Genomic DNA, 24,122 nt, shown 5'->3' on the forward strand with positions numbered 1-24,122 from the left:
GAATCTGCATATAACAAATAAAACTAAAAATTTTGATTGGATTTTGAACAACATTTCAGGTGTACAGTACCCTTTTCGGGTGTGAACATAAGCTTACCACAAAAGCAAGTTTTACGAAAGCCAAGAAAATGAAATGTAAAAGAAAAACACAAAAGACTGTGTTAAAAGTGTCAATGAGGCAATATTTTATTTAGCGCAAATATATTCAATTTTCTTCATTTGTTCTCACTTTATAGTTCAGGACTCAAACCTAAAAAGGCGGAAAATGATACTTGTAGAATTGAATAGGATAGGCAAATATAACTATATAAGTTTGCATTGCGATTGGCAAAAAGTCACCCCAAGCATCGGACGAGCATCGATCTTAAAATATGTTATCAAGTATCGGATTCAATACGATACCTTCGGACATCCTTGCAATGATATCAACTTAGTATCGTGCGAATGCCGAAGCTACAATCTCATATCAGGTATTAGCTTCAATTAGATAATATCGGACATCCCAAAGACTGCAATCATGAGCTAAGGAAAATTTCGAATCGAACGGCAAGGTGTTGGTCACGTGTAGCCCAACCTTGCCATGACCTTGCCACATATCTGATTGATGTCCCGGATGTCGACGTCACTCAGACCGCGCTTCCAACTGTCACGTGACTGCGGGGTAAGGGGAGGTTCGTGGGATGGGCTGTAGTGTCCGCTGCGAACGGCCCTGGAATAAAAAAGGTGTTCGTCGTAAGATATATCGCCAAAAAAGTTTTTCCGTATTATATTACAGTAAAAATAGAGCAATGTATTTGGCCAGTGATTAACAAAGGCAGCAGACATTTGCCCATTTTTTCAGCTAATTGTTTGCGATTACTGGCAAAAAATAATTTCTTGGCATGACTGATTTAAAGCGGTGAGTTTCCAACACTTTTTATCGATTGTAGATCGACGTTGAATCGTCAGACACGGTTCTGGAACATCTTGTTTGCAACAATTTCTCTCAAACTTGCTGTTGACTGTATTCTTTTAAAATCGAAGATTAATAATTCTGTAAGCATTGTCCAAATGATTATGCTACTGTATATCTACTATAAAAATGATAAAGTTTGTCCGCGAGCACATGTTCGCGGCTCGGTGGCAAATTAAAGAGGCAGACATGTTGTCTGAAACTTTCTGTTGACTATGCTTTGTAAATCAAAGATTAATACTTTCTGTAAGTATTCCCCACATGAATAAAAAATAAACTGTGCTATAGTGAGATAAACTGTTAATTTTTTTTAACAGTCATAGAAGTCCAAAATAGAAACCAGCGGTAAGACAAACTACAAAAATATGGTAAAAAATATATACTTCCTACATTATATATACTTTCATCCAAAACGCTTTAACAAAATAGCATTCACACCAATGACTTACAACAACTAAAAACAGTGGCGCCGTTGAGCTGCATACTTCAGTATTAAATTGAAACCGACAGACACTTATTTTCCGTTGGGTGGATTATTCAAGTTGAGAATCATGATAGAAATTAGGGTCAAACACAAACAAGACCTAATAATTTATATACTTAAACGTCTCATCCCCAACATACCTTACGAGGTGGTTGAGCTGCGTCACAGAAGCTATGGTTCCAAGACGCCGCATTAGACTTGCCGCAGACTTCTCTGGAGACTCAATTACTTCTTCAATCCTCACGACTTGAACAGATCGAGATCTCCCGATAGCGGCTGCCTTGTTGGCGGCCCAGATCCAGGCCAGACGCTCGACAACGCTCTGTTTTTCTTGCGGCCGTTTATTGTCGTGGAGCTGCTGATATTCGGGGGCAAGAAACGCGCGGCCGCTACATGTCGCCCTCGAGCTGGCGAGGATATTTTCGAGTTGACGCTGTTGTCTGTAAAGCAGTTCTGCTGTTAAAAAGCTGGTTTCTTGTTTAAGGAGAAAATGGGTCCCATTTCTTCCCAAATAAAAACTATTGGCAACACTGATATTTTAGCTATACACAACAGGCTTATTTTGATATTTTAAACCAGTGCTCCGGAGTAGGTTAAAAACAACCAGGGGCCGAATTCAACCAACTGCCTCATAAATTCTAACTATTTAAGTAACTAAAACATGGTTGACATGCAGTTCGTTTTCAGGGTTGAACATGACTATCAATTCTCATTGTTGGAATAAGAAGGTCTGACAATACCAGCCCCACATCACGTCATAGTAGTACCCGTCTACACTAATTAAATTAATCCTATTTTCTACACAGTACAGTGTTAATGTATTTAATAAATTCGTTACTGAATTGCTAATTGCAAAAATGTCTTGCTGGGAACACAAGGAAATTTAGATATTTTTAATCCTAATCTTGCTGCGTCAAAACCGCTTCTACAATTGTACAGTTATCATAAAATATATTCATGCTGTTTAGCATGAAAGGTTTTAAAGTTTTTTGGCTATAAATTATGTAGGGTGTTCATTCTTGTCCTTTTTTTCTACACTTTGCAGTTGGAAAACGAATTCCGAAGGTGTGATGATCGAAACCCACCTCGGCTTTTGCAGAGGGTCTAGGTCGGTGCGCACCAGCGAGTGTATCCATCCGCGCGGATCGCGAACGAATATGATGAAGCGAAACTTGGAAGGCGACAAGCTATGAATCCAGTCAAGCTGCGAGAAAAAAAAACTCATTGTTACAGTTATTATGACTAGCTTACGGGGCACAATTAATGGCTTATTATTATCAGAAATATCTATATAAACACTTATAAATATTACATTATTCAGCTTAACAAAACATCTAACCGCGACATGTGTCGTTACAGTAACCTGAGACAGCAGTGGTTACGAACAGATGAAATAGACAACACACAACAACAATTCGTTTATATGACGTGTAACCGTTTCTAATTAGTTTAGTCAGAACTTCAGCTTTATTAATGTAAATTTACTTGTGGTTTGCCGACCGATATATGGGATGTCCTGATCAACTGATCCACAAATATATTAAAAAATAAGCTAAAGCTCTTCACAAAAAACCCTAACCTCGAACCCTAAAATAACTTTTCACAAGCAAAACAAAAAACTCGCCGATTTAATAAAAAAAAAATAATAATAATAATGTGCCTTACATTGTGTTTTTGCACGTGCCTTTCTTCTTGAAACTTAGGATTTCCCAGTAAAATACCGTTTTTTTACGAAATTTAAGTTTTGATCTCTTATTAGAGAATCCTTATTTCGAAATTCACCTGAAAAATTGCACGAACTCTAATTCTAAATAAGAATTATATTTCTAGAATCCCAAAGTCCAAAAAGTTACTATATTTTACTTTCTGCCATTATTCCGGAATTCCAAAAACAAAATTTAACCCTAAAATGCGAATATCCCGAAATCTCGATATTACTTAAAAATCAAACAAATTAAAAAAAATATTAAAATCCTAATTTCACCTTAGTGTTCCAGAATCCCGAGAGAAAGTTGATGGCAAAGGTGGGAGAGTTATCGAGCTCTCTGAATCTCATCCTGGCGTATTCCACCTCCCGGTTTGACTCCGGAAGATTATTGAGGAAGAGCCGGGGTTCGCTCACCATGGAGTTAAACCAACCTCCTGGCACTTTATTCTCCTTAAATCAGGTTTTTAGTGTGTTTTTAGCACTACGTAAAATTTACAAATACGTAACAATTTGATGTGTTGTGTCGCATCCAATTAAGTACGTACACGCTAGTGTTAAATATGCAGGTTTTATGTAACTTTATTTGTTTGGTCGTATCTCATTGTGGGTGACCCCATAAAACTTGCATTAAAAGTGGTTCGCGAACTGAAAAAGGTTGGGAAGCGCTGTTTGTATATTTATCCAGCGTGACACCAAAACAGGTTAATTTTATTGGAGCAATAAAACATAAGAAGTTTATTTTCGCTATTGGTCGGCAACCATTTTTGTATACCAGTAAACATTTAAGCCTTACAGGGGATTTAGGTTTTTAAAAAGGTGGTCGCCAATGCAAATAGCTACGTATGTTAGGGCCATCGTTAATGTTCGACAAAAAATCGCTTTTTGTAAACCTATATCCTAAGTACCATGTTATAAAATAAACAATTTTAATTTTTCTCCACCTTTTTAGAAAAAGAAAAATAAAGACTTCTTTAGTTGTATGTTTAGCAAGTGTGTAAGTTTATTCGTGCTCGCTATAGTCGTGTGAAATTTCTCTATCAACTTACGTCGGTAGTTTTGTAGTATCGTGTAAACTGTATGAATCTTTTAGTTCAAAATCAAATATTAAAGCAATTTGTGCTAATTTTTTTATTTTCATCGCCCTGTTTAGTATAGGTTTCAGATAAAGATGGAGATAATTTTTTTGGCGAAAAAATAAATTTTTAAAAGGAGTAAAAGCTTTAAACTTGATTGCGACAACAAAATTTATCACTTTTCAAGAACTAAAAGACGACCTCGTGATTGGTTAAGTCAGTGTTTCTAAACCTTTTTTACTCGGGGGCGCACCTAGAGGGATTTGAAAACGGGGTGGCGCACTTGTGAGCTAAGCGAGCGCGAATTTTTTTAGGTTTACCTGTAGTTCGCTTAAATCGCTTGCAATTTTTATTATATGAGCTTTATAGTAGCATATCTTTAAAAAGATTCCAGCCTTGAGACCAAAATAAGAACAACATTAACTTCGGAATATAAGACAGTTAGGAATAGGGCGTAAATTGGACTAATACCTAATAGTCGTAATAATGCCGAAATCGGAATCAGATCTAAATGGACAAAATAAGGCCAGATACAACCTTTTAACCCCAAACACCATCCATAACTATCGCTAACTCCCCGAATATTTTCAACCCCAACCAACTTACTAACACCATCAACAACCCGCCCATAAGCTCAAACAGGGGCAAAAAATCCGGGGTCAAAACAGCGGCGTCTTATCTAGACTATATTTTAGATCTTATTCTGTCGTGGTCATTACTGCGAATTTGGCGTTATTATATCGGTGGTCTTAGTACTATGATATTATAGATAATCTGATTTAGATATTGTTGTTTTGTAGATCGTATTGTGTTTTCTACTTGAAAGTTCTGTGGAATCAATGAGATAAGCCTATTAGGAAAGTGAAAATACATGTTTAATATGTTAAATTATGTTTTCCTTTTGCTCGCGGCGCTCCTACCAGCCTTTCATGGCGCACCAGTGCGCCGCGGCGCACCGGTTGAGAAGCACTGGGTAAAGTACTCGAGTAACCCATTTACAACATTCGCGTAAGAAATGCTAAAAAAATAATATAAGTCGCTTAAGAACGATTTGGATTTGTTCAATTCCACTCTTTCTTACATCGTTTTCGTCAGCGACCGGCCAATGACAGTTGTCGATTCTCGTTACGTCACCTCCTATGACGGGGACAGTGACGTCATGAGAGGTTAGGTAGAGAAAGTCGGACGAGTTGCTGAAAAGGTGTCCAAGTAACTCGGCCCCGGATCCCGGTAGTGAGGCGATGAACACATTTGGCGGCGATGAAGGATAAACGTCATCGCTGAAAATAAAAGTACACTGTTGCAAGCAATGAAACATGAAACAAAAGTCCATGACAATAATTGACTTGCTCACTGAACACATGCACACAAATATGTTTGTTAACAACTGTGATCTAGCCCTTCTGAAGCTGCTTTTTACCAACGAATACGGCTAACGTATCATTAGTACACCGAAATACATTGTAGACTCATCGAATCTGTCGATTAATGATGTAAGCAGGGCAGGCTTGAAAAATAACTAGCCGTGAGGTTCAAACTCACGACCTCCGTTCACACCGGAACCGTCTCTCTCCACCAACTGAGATACACAGGCTTAAGAGAGGAGCGAGTCACGAAACAACCATAAGCCAATGCTTGCTTAATCTGTTAGTACAAGCAACCTTACATTGAAAGGGATCTACAGTACCAATACATTATTCAACGAAACATGCACACAAATATGTGCGTTAACAACTGTCATCTCGCAGTTCAGAGTTGTCAACACATATATGTGTGTGCATGTTTCACGGTTGCAAACAATTCATTTTTAAATGAGGTCAGTTAAAAGTATTTTTAAAATAGACCACGGAGAAGGCAAGTCACTTGCGAAAAACTGTAAGTTCAAATGAAGTCATTTGAAATAATACTTAACCAGGGTTAACTCGTTTCCGACATGCCAAGTCCTACATAAGTTCAAGTCATTGTCAAAGTAGGATGATTTTTTAACGTCTTTGGCATGAGTAAATATTGGTTAAAGTTTTGAAATCAACGACTTTTTTTATTCCTATAGTCAATTCTATCATGGTAAACATTTCAAAATAAACAAACGAAGCATACAAAACTGTTTGACATTACAAAATAATGGCAAAGATTAATTCTAACCAAAATAATTTCAAGGTAATTTATTTTGCTTATTTAATTTTAAGTCTAAGACAATTGGCATATCAAAACGTAGAGCATTACTTTTACTTTACCTGAAGCATTTAATATCACGGGAAACGTTCATCTTCGGATTGAACCAAATGACCCACACAAAGAGCAAAAGACCAACGAACGACCAGGCTTTTGCGTAGTTTTTTCTTGATATCGGCTGGACTCTGCATCTACAGTGGGTATATCTAAAACATTAGGTTAACACAAGGTAATGTGAGGTAATATTATGTTCGGTTGTATTCACTGAAAATGATTAAGTGCTACAACTTGTAAGAAGGCCATCACATATTTTTGCTTTTGACAGCAATAAACAAACTTGCGAGCATTGGTAAAATTTATATTTTTTGAACTATATGTAAATGGAAATGGATGACATTGTGATCTTGGGTACACTATGCACGGATCTGTAATGTAGCTTGATAATAAATTGCAAAGCCAAAAAGGTCGACAGCATCAAGACGTTTCGATACGAGCTTGTATCATCTTCCCATCTCTTATAATTGATGCTTAATGTGCTTCCCTGTCACATTAACTGAAGATGATACAAGCTCGTATCGAAACGTCTTAATAAAGATGCTGTCGATCTACTCGACCTTTTTGGCTTTATAATTTATTGTGATCTTATTTTAAGATTCAAACCAGGTGGGACTGTACTAAAACAAATTGTTTAATAGCTGTCAAACTCCAATGGTTGCACATAATGACATAGGCAACGCGATCGTACAGAAAATTGTGGTTAGAAATTATGACATCTTTTAAGAGTTCCACCTGGTTTAGCACTCGATTTAAAGCAGGTATTTAAAAGTATAAATACAGTACATCAAGTAACTTTTCTTGCTTCTAATAACGGTTTCTTTATTTTCAACATCAACGTACAAAAAATATTGTTTTTGATATTCCTATTACGACAACTTAAACCTCACACCAACATACACCAAAAACTCACATTTTGTTGCGTACTTGTCTTGAGGCGAGCAAAAGGCCAAAAATGATGACCAACAGCACCAAGCAGACAAGGCCTTTACACAGAGCATAAAAACGCCTCTCCGCCACCTTTGCGGACATTGTAGGAAAAGTTAATCCGTTTATTTCTTCGCATAAAGCCTTACCCTCACCAGTGTCATTGAATGTATCATCTCTGCCGAAAAGAAGCGGTTTGCGCGAACCCACCCGAACTTGCGCGAAACTGCCAAATCCGAACGCCTTCATTCTGACCAAAAGCGGCGCCTTCAATGAAACAAAGTTAATCTTGTACGTAACTCCATCAACGTCAATCGTCATTCTTATCACGTCCTTTATGTGTTCGTCAACTGACATCCTTGCATCACCCACTTTTACGCCTGGCCCGTGGAAAACGTAAGCGACGTGCGTCGGTGCGTCGTGCGTCACGCCGTACGTGACGTTGACGTAATTGGTCGTACGCACAGGGTACTCAGTTACAAGGGTCTCGTTGTGCAAAGAGCGACGCGCGATTTTCTTTCCGTCGACGCCAAACCAGAAGAAAGAGTAGTCGCCCTCTGGGTAGCTCATTCGGGCTCCTAAAGAAGATTGATGATAAAAATAATTGGAACAAAAGATGGGAAATTAAAAAATCCTTGGAATAAACAAGACTGGAAAGTAAAGAGTGGAAAATAAAACAATATGAAGACTGGTAATAAAAAAAAATGTAAAATGTACTGTTAATTAGGGCAAAAATTAAATATCAATATTCAAGTTAAACTTGAGGTTGTCAACATCAAATATCAAAAATAATTTGGGGTCTCAACGATATCGGGTTTCCCTCGCCGTACATTTTGTCTAATATGGGAAAAGGTTGTAAAATAATAATTGCTGCAACAATCTGTAATTGCTGCAACAATCCTAGAATATAGCCATCCAAAAAAGAATGGTTATATAACAGCACGACTGTGTCCTATACGTAGCTTAGTAGTGTTTGTATTTGTTTATTTTAATTATAAAAATTAACAAAGTTGGCTTTTATTGTTAAACTTTCTGGACTAAGATTTAACCCAGGTCAAACTCGTGTTCAAAGTTTCACAAAATCTTTTAATTTCACCGCAAGCTAGTTTTTCCTGCCTGACCTTGCTCGCATAAAAACCTAATTGATCGACCTACTTGTTTTTTCTATTAAAGCAGGGGTGTCCAACAAGCGGGACCTAATAAAAAATGGCACGCAAGCCCTTCCCAAAAAATACTAAAATTGTTATTTAGCCAATTGTCAGAAAATACTAAATTTGTTATACAGCCAATTGCCATTGTTTGTTCACAATATAAAACAATCGCGGCAATCACGACAACCAACAATTACTTTTGATATAGTAACATTTACTGTGTGGAGGCCAGCATATTCACATAATTTTATATAGCTTGGTGTGAAGAAACAAAAGTTAGCTCACCGAGAGACACTTTGATGTAGTGATGCGCATTTCTACTAGACAGGTTTTTTTTTCAAGTTTAAATAAACGTTCTTATTTTTGGTAAAAAAGCGCTTTTATGATTAAAAAGAATTGGTTCGGTTACGAACCTTTGGCACGGCAAGAAGTTATAAGATAAAAATTGGCACGCCGGCATGTTTGAGTTGGACACCCCTGTATTAAAGGGTCCAGGTGTATGTTTTCACTAGTAGAACTCTTGGTAGTTATGTTAAAATGTAACGGAAAACTGCTGTAGCTTAAAGCAAAAAAGCACAAACCGTCGTAGTCCTGATGTTGGTGCGTCTTGAACGGGTACAGTATGTTGTGGAAGTTTGTGCTCGCGGTGGTCAATCGACTTTCCTTATCGAGGTGCACGCTGTCAAGAACCACCAGCACTTCGGGATTTAGAAGAACCATGGAACGCTGGACACTCTTGATACCCAGGCTGCTTCTACCGTGACAGAATAAAACAACTTTTAACCTCAATTATAATTATATACTCTATTATTTTTTTTATGTTGCACGGTTATCGTTGACCAGTGCTGCTTTTGCAAATGTAGAACGCTTCAAATCACTTTATACAGTAAATAAAGAACGAGTTTTCAGAAAGTTTAGCACTATAGTTTTAACTTAGCATGAAGAAACCTTAGTAGACATGTTGGATGTAATGCATAGTAATGGAAGCATTGCGAACAAATTATAATTAATAAATACACCTGTATTAGGCCGTCAGTGTGCAACAACCGATGTCAATGCTAAAAATAGCAACGTCGTAATTAGTTTATTTAACGGAATTTAAGTATTTTTCTGGACTTGTTATTGGACTAAATTGCTTTCATGTTATAGTTTGGACTGGCACTAGACTTGCATACTAAATTGGACTTCGTTTTGAAATGACTTCTTTAAAACCTATACCTTTGCACCACGTACTCCAATAGCATTCAACCGTAATTATTTAGGGAATAGGGGGAGGTTGTAGCTAGACGTAGAATAAAAACAAAGCCCATATAGAAGTAACTAGCACTTTGTGAAAGCTTCGAGAGATTTCCTATTCATTTTCAACACGGTGAAAAAACGTCTGATGCCAAATATAACGAAATTAATTTTTTTTTCTATTCAACATCTGAGTTACGTGTCGGAGACCTGCCTTCTTATCGCCACATGCTTATCATGACCAGGTCGGTTGAAATAACTGATTTTCACCCCTGTTACCTTCTTTTCTGAAATCTGCCGAGGAGCGTATATACATGGTGTTTTTTCATCTCGTTAAAAATGAACGAATTTTGTAAAACGTTAAAAATAAGCTACATTTCTGTAGGGCCCGTGATATATAGTGCTAACCAAAATTTTACATGCCAGCAATGTTTATCGGATTTAACTTTAGGGTGTTGGATCCCAGTTTAGCATAAGTTTCACTGAATTGGTTGTGGTTTTTGAGATATCGCTATTTTTCATTTCATCTTATTTAACTGTTTCAGACATTAATGTATAAATAAATAAGATTTGAAATAAAGAGATTATGAAATGAAAATTGGGCCAAAAAATATTTGTATCCATATAAAATAAGTTGAGATTGTCATCATGAAAAATCAAAAATATAATTGCCTATTAACGCCTTCGTGTTAACCTCGCAGTACATCTTGTCTTATAATATGGGAGAAGGTTGTAAAATATAATTTGTATAAAATTTAGGCTTTTCATTCTTAAAAGCGAAAACAACTGTAATTGCAGCAACGACTAAGGGTAGCCATAGGGTAGCTGACCCTAGGGTAGCCATCCAACCAAAATTGGAAATAAAGGTTATATAACAGCACGACTGTGTCCTGACAATGATATATCAATTTTAGGTAAAATGAACTTAAATTACGCGAATTTCTCACTTGTACGCCTCGGCCGATTCTCCAGCGAAGTGGACCATCCCTCCAGCCGACGTAGCGCTCACTATCTTCCCACGGGGAACGGGCAGCTTTCTGTAGCCTAGCCATTTCGGGCACTCGCCCGCCTGGCCTATCCATGGCGCGTTGCACTTCGATCCGGCGATAGGCGAAAACGTGAGCACGTTATTAAGGTAGGTCATCTTGTAGGCGTACAGCGCCTCTGTGATAAAGTACCGACCATTCGGGGCGAATACAAACGAGTTCTGATCCGGATGCTCATGACCAGCATTAAAATTTTCCCAGCCTTTGATTCCTGGATGATATAGTCTTCCTTGAACAATGTCGCTCACAGCTTCGCCGTTTAGGGTACTCGACTTGAAGGACAGGAAGGTGTTTCCCCTGGCCCAGTGCTGCCCGCCCCCATAGGTGGCCACGCCCCAGTCGGTGAAGACGTGCACCTTGTCGTGGACCGGCCATCGAGGTTCCATGGCTCCCAAGGACGCGTCGTAGAATAGGAACTCCGTGTGAGTTGTAGAGTACTCCTTTAATTGCGACACAAGAATATTAGCTCAGTAGGTGAAGGAAAAAATTATCCATGTAGCTATTGAACCTATCGCAAAAGGTTTTAGGTTTAATCGGGTCTTTTGTTAAGGTACTTTATTAAATGATTAACCAATAAACTAATCGACTAAATTTGACCAACCCATGTAAACCAATTAATTACTCCAGTAATAGTCTATTTGACATATCAACATACTACCCAATGAATTAGTTAACCAATCAACTAATCAACTAGTTGACCTACCAATACGCAAACCAACTAATTAATTAACCAATCAACTATTTAAAAAACCAACATATAATCCAATTAATTGATCAACAAATCAACTTATCGACAACTTAACTAACCAAAATGCAAACCATCTCTTTAATCAACTAATCAGCTATTTTACCAACCAAAAGATAAACCAACTAATTAATCAACCAACAATTCTATTTCATATATGTCTTGTAAAACTAAAAATTATCGGCTTAAAGCATTAGATTACAACAGTGGTTCTCAACCTAAAAAATGTAGGCCTACACTTTGCACACTACAGCTCCTAGGAATTTTCCGAGTTTAAAATAAGTCATACACGTGTATTGTTTCTTTGCAATAGTAAATCGAACCATAATCAGAAAATTACTTTAGTCAGAAAATCACTTAAAAATCAGAAAATTACTTAAAATATTACCTGCGACTGGCGCTGCAAACGAAACGATTACATATACCTGAGATAACAACATACCTGAGCACTGGAGTGGCCAAACGGCGGGTTTTTGGTCCTGTTGGCGCGCACGCGGTCCGCCAGCCAGTTGCCGTTGCCGTTCCGCATCACGAACGAATCGAGAAACACCAGCTGGCTTTCTGGTCCGTGAAACCAGTGATGGTTCGAGTCGCCCACGCCCATGGTGCGCTGGTAACCGGGCAAAACGGTGGCGTAGAAGTACCAGAAATGCTCTCGGAACCAGGGGTGTTGGCTGTGGTCCAGGCCGAAATGGCGCCGGGCCAGTGCCACGTACTGCGTCCACCCCCTGGACGAATAGGAACCGTAGGGTACCCCCTCGTTGCTCGTACCGTCTATGACGTAGGTCAGGAGGGACATCGCCTTTTCAAAGTTCGCAACGACGGTCGTCCGCCAGATTTTAGCTTCAACTGCGATTTGTATGGGCCGTTAACTAATGGTGATCAGGTTCAGATTCATTTAGTGTCCAAAAAAATTATGGGGAATGTTTTGGTGTCAAATATAGTTGTAAACAAAAAAATAAACTTTAAAAACATTCAAAATATTTTAGTTCAACTATAGTCGTAGAAAAAGTAAACCATGGCAGAAAATATTTAGGTCAAAAAACTCGGATTTACGATCTAAAAATCAAGCTGTTTAAAGTAAAAAGTTTTTAAGAACAACAAGCTGGTTGTGTAATGACTTGGAAATACATATAAAGCGCAATCGACAATAATATAATAGATGTTTAAATTTCGGTGGCGAATTTATAAAAAGAAACCTCTAAGTTGAATTTTCTAGTTTAGGTAAATTTGGTTGTTTAACCAATGTTTTACTTTGTCATTTTTTGTTTAAAGCAGTGTTGGGAATCAATCAGTAAGCCAAAAATGTTTGCAGAACGATCCTGCCCAAATTTCGTATAGAGTAAACCTAATTATACTCGTACAACGAATAAGTTGACTTAATATACGGCCAAGTAAGTCAAACGGTGGCCAACTATATTGATTCTCACTACATCTTTAAGGCAATTCAGCAAGTTGCAATTGCTTCTTGTGATCATGGATGACGCCGTATAAACTTGAATGTAATTAAAATCAAGGGCAGACAAATACTTATAACATTGCAAAACTGTTGTTAATCACTGTGCGCTAGCGATATAGGTGTGAGAAATATAAAAAAAAGGAAAATATTTTATTTAATTGAACAGGCGAAATACACTAACGCCTCGATGAGTAGGTTTTAGGCTAATCTCATGACTTGTGTTTTTTATTCGTCACACGGTTAACACGTCAGTTTAATTTTTCAATTCAGTCTAAGATTTAATCGGAAGTATAAAAGGATTATAGGCATAAATTGCAGGCAATTTTGCTATACGTATATATGAGTCAGGTTGATTGGTCTTAATTGGATGATGGACAAAATGCGAACAAAAAAGGTTGTCGAGCCACAAAATTTTTTATTAAAATAAATTAGGTCACGGAAAAAAGTTTGGGAACCACTGGTTTAGCGAAAATAAAATTTTCAAATCAATCGAAAAAACCTACGCTTATACTGGTCGTGCCTCTCCAGCACCATTGCGCCAAGCATAATGGACAGTACGTTTGTTGGTGCGTGGTTGTGAATGTGCTCTCGTCCCCAGGCCGCCCCATTACGGAACACTGTGTACATATGATCAGTTTCCACCTGAAAACAACCATAAAGGATAAAACTATTGACGTAGTACAAATACCAGTGTTGTAAACAAGTCATTTTGTAATGACTTAAGTTCCAGTCAAGTCATTTGTAAAATAACTTAAGTACAGGTCAAGTCTTTAAAAAAACAAAACAAGTCAAGTCCCAGTCCAACTTCAAGTGTTCAGATATCCAAGTCAAGTCCCAATTAAGTCAGTACAGGAGCACAACTTCAAGTCATGTTACTAACATAAAAATTAAACAATAAACTATTGAAAATGGTAAATTTGTCCTTACACCTCAACTAAAACATATAAAAAATACAAAATATAGCAAACTAATTGTTTTCCGCGCAAAAAATTAAATCATTAAATTATTAATTTTATAAAAAAAAGTTAAATAAAACACTTAATTTCGACCTAAATCACTTGACTCAATGATTCAAGTTTAGGTCAAGTCATTTGTCCGAAAGACTTGAGTCAATTTAAATTACTTTACCGAAACGACAAACTTAAGTCAAAGTCAAGTTATTTAATAACTTTGACAAAAATACTGTTAAGTCCAATCATTGACTTAAATCACTGCAACACTGCGTGTGATTATAGGCATTATATACAGACCTTTAGCTTGTCCAGGTACCGCTTAGTCCGCTCCGAGTCCAGTCTGGGAAGCAGGAAGTCAAGGGCAGTCGCGTAGCCGGACAACGAGTGACCAATAGGGACCTCATCAGAGCCGTAACTGGACTTAACGTACCAGTCCGGGTAGGACGACATGCGGTCGAAGAAGGTCAATACCTGGATATAGGGAGTTCTTTTGCATTGTGCTTGCATTTAAATGGTGTTATTGTGATTGGTACAAAGGCAACTGAAAAGTACATCTACACAACGTTGACACATTTTACACATTGTGTATACAGTTGCTGGAAATACGAGATTTTGATCTCTTTAAATGAGGTTGTATATACGAACAGGATGCAGCAGGCAATGATACAATGATTAATTATCAAAGTGCTACCCTCTTAGCTTTGTGGTTCAGTTGGTAAAGCAGCGGTCCCGTTATTGGGTTAAAATTTGTTTCAGCGCTAAGAGGTTGAAATACCTATACTTTGTTAACTTACTATATATATAATTCGCGTTTCAAGGTAGAAATTGCTGCATTTGGTTGCAAATCATGAAATACCTAAGTTAATTTGGTATCGGATCGGCACCGATAGCATCCTAGTATCGGACGAGTATCGATACTACCAGTTGGCAATAAGTATCGAATCCGAATAAATATTATTGATCGTCCTTAGCTACAATGTTAAATGTTGTTAACGAAATAAAAAAACGCCGTTCAGCCAGAAGCGAATATTTTACAAGGCGAAAGGTAAATGTTTGACTTAGAAAACGTTAAAGATTAACATCTTGAAGCTGAAACATAAGTTTAATGGACCAAGTCTATCACACCGTGTTTTGATAAAACACATTTTAAGGGCCGAGTCATTTGTTCAACTGACTTTCACACATTAAACTAACAAAAATGCCACGTTATTTTAGTGTGATTCATGTGCAATTTTGCAGCAAATCTTTAAGCGACTGTTCAAAACAAGTAAAACTCGTCAATCCTAATAAAAGGAGAATAAACAGTTTCAAATGTCTCAAATTTAAAACAAGGTATCTCCATTTACGCTGTGTTTACAACAATACATTCATAACTTACATGAGTGTTCAAGATTAGCCTATAGCTGATGGGACATCGCGTCGGCCATTAAAAGTAATGTGAATAGCTAGCTTTAGCGTGTTTGTTTTTTTCAACATTTCTGTATCATCCTCAAATCAATAGATAATCTAAATTTATTATGCCAAAAGATAGACTTCGTAAAGCTAAATTTGTTTAAAGCTTTAGATGGGGTAAGATTGCAGCCGACATCTGATTTCAAGTGGCAGTAACACAGTAACACTATAGTTGCCGATTCAGTATTAATTTAAGAATGTCAGCCATGGTTGGCATCAAACTAAGCATACTCTACTTTTTTTTAGAAATATTAAACAAAATTACTTAACACCCCAGAAAGCGTCACGTTTGCACATTTCAATTCATGCATATTTCGCGATTGTAATTATGTCATTTGGAATCCATGTTTTGCCCGAATATCGGAATCGGATGAAACTACAAAGTATGGGACATCCCTATATAGCTCGAAAAGCCCTTAATACCGAATGCGCTCGTCCATACCAGGTCAAACATTTCCTTGTCGTCCGGGTAGATGACGCAGTAGAAGGCGAAGGTGGCCAGGTTGTTTCCGAACCCTTCGTTCCAGCGGCTTGCAAATTCCTCGTGGGACACGGGCGGCAAAACGTAGTCGTGGTGCGTCTTCAGCTCAACGGACGCCTTCTTTAAACGAGTAGCTATCTTGGCGTGAGTTGTGGCCGCCCTTGTACGTAGAACGGAAACCTCTTCAGGCCCGTAAAACAAGTAGGGGTGAAGCTCGGCCTGGTTAGGGTCCGCTTTCGGGTAAAACTTCTCAAGGGTGGATGACGTCTGGGCACCGCAAAGCTGTACAAGAACCAGCAGTGCGGCGGTCACAGCAGCCAGCCAATCGCGAATCATTTTTCCCTGTAGTTATTTTAGCTGTAAATTTGTCTTAGATTCGCTGCTGGAAAACAAATTGTTTTTTGTAGGTCAATATAACCAGTGGTGGGATTCCAATTTTTTGTCAGCCGGTTCTATGACAAAAGTCATATTTTTCGGGAAATAATTAAAGTAGTTGCAAGAACAGGATGCAACCCCAGGTTCCAGCAAATTCTTGCGAACTGCGACCCGGCTGAATCCAATCACTGCTAACAGCCGCACTAAACAGCAGCAGTCGTCTCGGTCTCATGACTTGTACTTATGAGGCAACAATTAAATTTTTTGACAAACAATCACAAAAGGAAAATTACTACAATTATAAAACCACAATGTATGACTGTTACGTGCGACTTTGACCATTGCACGTGAGCTACTTGGATCTAAAAAAAATCAATGTATGGAACAAGATGCAGACATCCATTGGCAGTAATGCTAACCGGTTCGTTAATCTCATAAAATTTTGTAGGACGGTTTTATAGAACCGGTGCGAACCGGCTGAATCCCACCACTGAATATAACTATCCTATACTATAGCCTACAGCAGTGCTCCCCAACTGGTGTGCCGCGAGACCATGTCAGGTGTGCCGCGACGTTCCCGGAGGTGTTTTACTTGCGTTTTTAAGGGTAGGCCTACTAATTAATAAGTAGAATTAACGCAAAAACTGGATATCGCATCATGGCAATTATTTTAAACTTATGCTAAAATCCAGGTGTAATATTATGGCCTTTCCATAGTATTTCAAACAGAAACCTATGTTACCTTCTTTTATCGGAAATTAAGTATTAAAATAGGTTTTTTGACTGACTCAACTTCCAGGAACTACACCAGGAGTACAGACTTACGACAAATATTTTCAAACATTACGCGAAAGTGTAAAAGGGAGATTAACCATGCGCTCAAACCCTATGAAACATCATTATTGGCAGTATGTGACTGTAAAATTAATAATTAGGTTTGGCAGCTGTTTCGAAAAATAAATTAAGCAACAAAATACAAAGCACCAAGGTCAGGTTTCATTTTTCGAATGCTATTAAAAGCCCTCTGCTCTAATCAGGTATTGCAAGGGGGTACAATTTTCAGAACTTTGACTGGGTTACAAATTTTAGGAAGTCTGCAAAACCGCTAAATAAGAAATTAAAGGAATGTTATACATTTCATTATAGATCAAGTCGTGCCTTTTTAGATTGGCTGCCTATACGACATTTCGTGATATTGTCATTTGTCGATGGACATACAGTTCGTAGGTGTGCCGCCAAATTGTTTTAACTCTGTTGGTGTGCCGCAAGCGAAAAAAGGTTGCGGAGCACTGCTATAGAGCAGAGTTGGATCAATTACGTTAGTTCAGTTCAATTACAACTACCCCCTTAAATGTTTCAATTGCATTACAATTACAGTTACATTAAAAACTGTAATTACTTGCATTAATTACAATTTTTGACATTGAAACTTCAATTTTCCCAATATCAATTTATTGAGCCAAATTTTTCGCCAATTACAATTATAATTAGATTTACACGCAATGAAAATGTCTCAATTACATTACAATTACAATTACAGTAAAACTCATCAATTCATAAAGATACGCCAAAACGTAAACGTATTTTGCCTAAAAGATTGTTAGCTATAGTTTCCTGTGTGAAAAAATGCTTTTGTTAAGTTTAGGCTGCGTGGCTAAACCCATTTCAACAAATTGGCCTTAAAAGACTGCACAATAATTGAGCTTCCCGCGAAATTTTCATTTCCTTAGTGAAAAAAAGGCAAAAATTACATTTTGGGGGACATGGCCACGTGGCCATATGTCTCACTGGATCCGCCTCGCCCTACACAGTGGTCACAAGCGCTGGATTCAAAATAGATAATTATTAAACCGGGATCCTTTAAGACAGTGCTTCGCGGAGCTATTTCAAGTGGGTCGCGAAGAATTTTTAATGTTACAGTTTTCTAGTGGATCGGGAAATTATTGGAGTAGCATTTATGCAACAATGTCACAAATACCCATTATTTATATGTGTTGTGTCGCATTAACGATTTCTGTACGTTAGCTAGTAGTAACGATGCAGGTTTTATGTAACTTTATTGGTTTGGTCATATAACATTGTGGGTCGCGCAATAAAACTTGCATTCAAAGTGGGTCGCGAACTGAAACATGTTGGGAAACACTGCGTTAAGAGCTAGAAAATTCTATAAAGTATTTAATACAATAGAACTGCCCATTTTAACACGTAAATGCAAAAACATCGCAATTCGTGCAAATGTTTTACATCTCTCCTTAAACCCAAAGTTGGACTACATAAATACACACGTTATTGCTTTCCCGAAGGTTTTTTTAGAACGTTTTTTTCTATTTGATGATAAGCTAGCCGATTTGACTAAATCTTCAACAAACTGCAAAATTCTGCTAATTCAATATATAGTTAATGCAGTTTCACGCGAACCTCATATAGCCTATTGTAATTGTATGACAACTAACATCCTAACTCAACATGAAAGTTCCGCATGATGAGAGCGTCATTTACTTGCTGTTATCTTAGTCGCTTGCCGACGTTATTAAACATTAACTTATCATATTATTTCCTTGGATTGTTCTCTGCAAGTCCTTGCAATTGAGATATAAAATAAATCTTAAGTGTTTGCCGCATATTTGTCAAATTCGGGATCTCTAAAATATTTACGCATGCTCTAATAAGCCTCGTTATTGCAAGAGTGGGCGAACACCACATTTAACCTGCTGAAAAGTAAATATACCGTTGGCCCGACCGTCTTGAGCAAACACACCGCTCACTATCAGTACGGAACTAAAAAAGTCGTAATTTTGTTTTATTTCCCCGCAACCTTCTTTTTCGCCAATTCAAACTCATATATTGCTAAAATACAAAAGAGTCGGACTCTTTGTATAAACACTTGTGGTTCAAGGCTGATCCTTCCCCAAATCCGGTAACGTTATTTACTTTCCTATTTTGCACAAACCAACGCAACCTCGAGAAAAGGATTTCACCTCATTTTGCGGCAATGTTTTCAAAAGTGTTGAAAACACTTTCGATTTGTAAAGCGAAAGATATGCGTTTTAAATATTCAATTCGGTTTGTACAATTGTGCTTAGGTTAAAATCTCAAATTCATTTCAATTGTTTTACAAATTGCAAGTAAGTTGAAAATCGAGAAATTTTTTTTAAATGTTTTTTTTTTTTTTTTTTTTTCAGTGTTGAGCAGTGACGGTAAATAGTTGCGCAGTGACGGTAAAAAAGTGTTGCGCAGTGACGGTAAATAGTCCCTTTATGTAGTACGATTGAGAACAACCGACTTAAAGCGTTGTGTACACCAACCCCCATTATCATACGAATCCCCTTCAAATGGCGTTCGAACGATTTCTATTTTCGCGTTCGCGAAATCGATAAAGGTCGCGAAAAAAAGCACGTAACAATCATGTAATGGCCACGCGTTCTGACATGATATCGATAAGCTAAAAGCGGCTTTTCTATAAAAAAAACTAAACGAAGCGGAAAAGGCACGCAAGGCCTATTGCTCGTTGACTTTGGGCTCTTCCCTCGAATAAACGAGTCAAATGATGTCAGGGCGCTCGCTAATCGCGATTCCCGATTGGCAATTGACGGCGCCAAACGCCATTTGCGGTTTGCCCGATTCCCATCGAATCTGGGTGAAACGATTGGCCGCTTGCAATCAACGTAAACAGAAAAACATCCCACGTTTAAAATCCGCTTAAATTAACGTACTGTGACTTGTATCTATGGATTACTTTATAGGAGAGGGGTTCTTTTTTTCAGTAAAAGTGATAAACTCTAAAATTATTTTGTTTGCTTGTCATGGAAGTAAGATGGCGTCATTTATTGACAATATAAAAACAAATTGACTTACTAAAACTGCTGTTTTTCATCAAGAAATGTGAAACTGATGTAGACTCTTAGCACATTTAAGGAGAAGGCGCCAGAGAGTTTTTTCCACTAAACTTTTACTTTTAAAAAACATGTTGTGTATTTCGAACTATAAAAGGGCGTATCTTTATGGAATACAAAACCATTTACAACAGGTTTCTGCTTGTCGGTCACTGTTTCGCTGACGCGTGTATTAACAATGAAAATCAAATTTTAAAAACCCTAGCAAACCAGGTTAAGACATTTGTTAGGAATATATATTTCGCCTATACTGGCATATTCAGTTCCCATAAGTAAAGTAAAATACATATCCATAGCAAAGTTAAATTAAAAAAAAAAAGTCAAAATCTGTACTGCTGTCATATGTTTTTTACTTTTATGACTTCGCAATCGGCTCTGTCCAACACAATTGGGTGGGCTCTACCTTAACGCAAAATATAGGACCCAAGTTAGAACATGCAAACCTACTATAAACATCGAACAGTAGAAAAAATTACAACATGAACTAACTGTTTGGCCTATAGTTTTCTTGGGCAGATACAGCAATCGGAAATCCACTACGATAAAGCATTTCGGCGCCTAATTGGGTTGACTAAAAAAACCTTTCTGGCACTTATCTCTTTCATCCAAACGTTTCGAAAATATCGAAGCATCTTACAGCGGTAAATAGATGTATTTGTGTTTTTTTAATAAGCATATACGTGTATTTTTAAAAGGTTTTAGATTGTTCTTTAAGTTGGAAGATTTTTGTTAATAAGTTTGCTAACTATGGGCATGCATTTTGATAATCATCTTTAAGGTTTGAAGCATCTCTATTGTCCATTTTCACACGTGCCACTATTTAGCAACCTCGGGCGTAAAACAATACCATGTATATAAATCAACAAAGTTTTAGCAATATGCCGAAGACAGTTTTGCCGCCGCTTTTTGGCAACACATTAAAAGGCTGCCAGGTCGTCGTCAAATAAGGGCTGCCGCAAAAAAAATCAGGCATCTCTGCATCCTGGTTTCACAATTTCCCACCAAACAATTATTGACAGAGGGCCTATTTTGCATCTTGGATACAGACAGCAATCGGAAATCGAGTTCGATAACGCATTTCGGTGCCTCGTTGGGTTGACAAATTGCGATATTTTGTAAGATTATATAAATGCATTTTGTGAAGGTAATTATATATTGTCATACAAAAAAATGCGTTTTTTCGTAAAGCTATATAAGCGTACGTGAAATTGTTATGTTTATTCATTTTAGTTTGAATATTTTGCTTTTCGTAATAGCATTATAAGCACTCGTGCTTTTTATATTATCATCACTTAGGTGAGATACTTCGAAATTTTGGCACCCGCCAAATTTATCCAACGCAGGCGTAACGAACAATAGAAAACATGTAAAAGAATAAATTGTATCATGGGTTTAGGCTGGTGCCATCACGTTTTGCTTGCAAAAAATGAGCAAATTAGGACTGTCGAAAAAACATAACCAAAAGGCCGCTTTTAGAACTTCCAACAAAAAAATGATAGACTTTTAACGTAGTAACAAAAGTAGCAGTCGCCTTAACCTTTATTGCACTGAACGCGAAGCCTTTATCAACACATCAGTATTGCGTTTTAGGTGGAGCAGTGCAGCTAAAGAACCCAGCTACGGCCAATCACGAAATGCCGATGCCACAGCGATTGGGTCACACTGACGTGAATTGGACCGGCGAAAGCTACAAAAAATCGTCGAAGTCGGCGCGAAGAAGCCATAGGGCGCTCTATAGTTCCTGAAGTGGCTTCGACTGCGAGGCCTAGATTGGCCCCGCGGAGCCCCGAACGCCCCGATCTGTCTCCCGGGTCACTTCCTCGCCCTTCGGCCCGCGAGACCCTGGAAAACTTCTCACGGACATCGCGACCGAGTGACGTCATTATACTGTTCGCTTTGCTTCTAAAACGCGAGCGCGCCTTGACGTACGTTGCATAATTTCGCAGACGCGACTGGAGCTGTTGCTCATATTTCTGTGACTACAGGCTAAGTCAGTGGTTCTCAACCAGGGTGCCATTTATAATGCTCAAGGGTGCCGAGAGATATTTGAAAATCTTTAAGGTTCTGATTTTTGCTCAACTCTTACAACTTTTTTGTAAATATTAGAGTGGGATAAATCCATTTACAACTTTCTACGTTGTGTGGAGTTGGTGTGTGTTGTTCTAAATCCGTTTATTGTGACTAGTGAATTACCTACGGAAAAAACTGATAGGGGTGCCGCAATATATTTATCATTTCTGGGGGGTGTCGCTAGCCATCAAAGGCTGAGAAGCACTGGACTAGCCCAATAATTAGATCAATGATGCAAGATAGGTCGAGCTAGAAAAATCTATAATATATTTAATAGAATAGAACTGCCTATTTTAGCACGTAAAAGCAAAAAATCTTAATTCGTGCAAATGTTTAACGTCTTCCTTTAAAACATAACATCAAGAGTTTATAAGCCTAATTAAAAGCAAGGTTAGACTGCATATATTGTCAACGTTATTGCGTTTCGAAGGTGTTTAATAATATTTTTGTCTATTTGATGATGGGCTATCCGATTTGACTGAAACTTCAACAAACTGCAAAATTCTTCTAAATTCAATATATAGTTAATTCAGTTTTGCGCGAACCTCATATGGCTATTGTATTACAACTAACACCTATACTCTACTTGCAAGTTCCACGTGATTGTAGGGGTGCCGCAATATATTTATTATTTCTGAGGGGTGTCGCTAGCCATAAACGGCTGAGAAACACTGGGCTAAGAGTCTAACCTTGGCTGCTGCTGTATAGTCTTGGTAAAATCAGCGCAAAGCAAAACAGCTCAATAATCCGTTTTTTCCACGTGTTCTGATTCTAACTGGTTTTCTGCTGGTTTTCTTGCGTGCAAGACACCCCGGGGCTATTTGCGTAAAAGGACGAATAATGTGTTGTATACGCGTTATGAAACAAAACACGGACCAGGTTATAACGACCGGTACATTCAATAGAGTACGACAATAGCAAGCGCATAGACAAGCTTCAAGCAATTTTGTAACCGCCAATGCAGTTCATGGAACACAATATACGTAAATCAGAAGACAAATAACGTTGTATTCGCTTAAGTGGGTAAAGCACAAACTACAGTTAGCGCACCTGTAATATAATGTAAGACAGCATATACACATACAGGGTTTGTCTGTTATTTTGCGACATTATAGGACAACTAACCTTGAACTCATTTGCGCTTAAAATCGACTAACAATCTTGCAATGGCAATTTCTTGCAAGGTTTTTAACAAAATCTAGACAACGACGTTTTTCCTAATACTAAAATGTGCTAAATTCGCCTAAATATAAACCATGAAGGCGTTGCTAGGGGTGTGTCCAACTTATATTTGATTGCGATCGACTGAAATATGCTCGCCTCAGTTTGGTAAAAAAAGTCACAATAACAAACGTCACAATGCATTTTTTCTGTGACTCTTGTACTGTAAATATTTTATATTTCTATTCATTAAACATCGTGAGCATTAATTTCAAGTAGAGTTTATTTTGCACTTTGAAACAAAATGACAATAAGAATGTTTCTCCATTTACTTATTCTTCCGTTAAACAACAAACTGCTTTTAGCCTACATTCCAAGCCAGCAATGATGTTCAATTTGTCACGTTATTATACGCTTCATTAGGCTTACCCAGACATAATTATGGGTCATTTTAATGAAATTTATGTTCGGCTTGTGTGTGACAATACTGTAATTACGTGACCAGTATCTTTCCACGTAACCAATCCGTAACGTATAATTGGTATGATAAATGATATTCATACAGGCTGGAAGCCTACGGAGTAATCCCCACTATAACTACACTGCTTGCTGCTTGAGTTTATGGGCTGTTTTTCGTTCTATTTATATAAACATTACTTGAAGAACTCTAAAAAATGTGCCCTTGAAACAGAAATCTTGCAAATCCACGATACACTAATGTGACTAATCT

General features: G+C 37.8%; 1 protein-coding gene across 1 annotated transcript; it reads right to left on the reverse strand.

Annotated features, from left to right (window-relative positions):
• On the reverse strand, positions 1-16,229 carry LOC146157240 (dermatan-sulfate epimerase-like protein). The gene is made up of 13 exons (XM_083388143.1): positions 15,855-16,229; positions 14,258-14,431; positions 13,511-13,649; positions 11,991-12,391; positions 10,705-11,243; positions 9,103-9,275; positions 7,357-7,948; positions 6,452-6,595; positions 5,299-5,497; positions 3,421-3,594; positions 2,522-2,640; positions 1,577-1,876; positions 1-709 (listed from the first exon to the last, which is right to left on the reverse strand). Exons 1-13 carry the CDS (start codon positions 16,227-16,229, stop codon positions 559-561), a joined length of 3,480 nt encoding a protein of 1,159 aa, XP_083244269.1. The 3' UTR covers positions 1-558.
• Positions 16,230-24,122: the final 7,893 nt, after the last annotated feature.

The sequence above is a fragment of the Ascidiella aspersa genome, chromosome 4 (assembly GCF_963924565.1).
Source record: "Ascidiella aspersa chromosome 4, kaAscAspe10.2, whole genome shotgun sequence".
NCBI classification, from domain to species: domain Eukaryota; kingdom Metazoa; phylum Chordata; class Ascidiacea; order Phlebobranchia; family Ascidiidae; genus Ascidiella; species Ascidiella aspersa.

What these genes read in the sequence shown, in the direction of transcription:
- LOC146157240 (XM_083388143.1), bottom strand. Translation starts at nt 16,229, where the DNA reads ATGATTCGCGATTGGCTGGCTGCTGTGACCGCCGCACTGCTGGTTCTT. An exon ending in CGGGATTCTGGAACACTAAG is followed by an intron (nt 2,641 to 3,420) that starts GTGAAATTAGGA and finishes TTTTTCTCGCAG; the next exon opens with CTTGACTGGATTCATAGCTT. An exon ending in GACCCTCTGCAAAAGCCGAG is followed by an intron (nt 1,877 to 2,521) that starts GTGGGTTTCGAT and finishes ACTGCTTTACAG; the next exon opens with ACAACAGCGTCAACTCGAAA.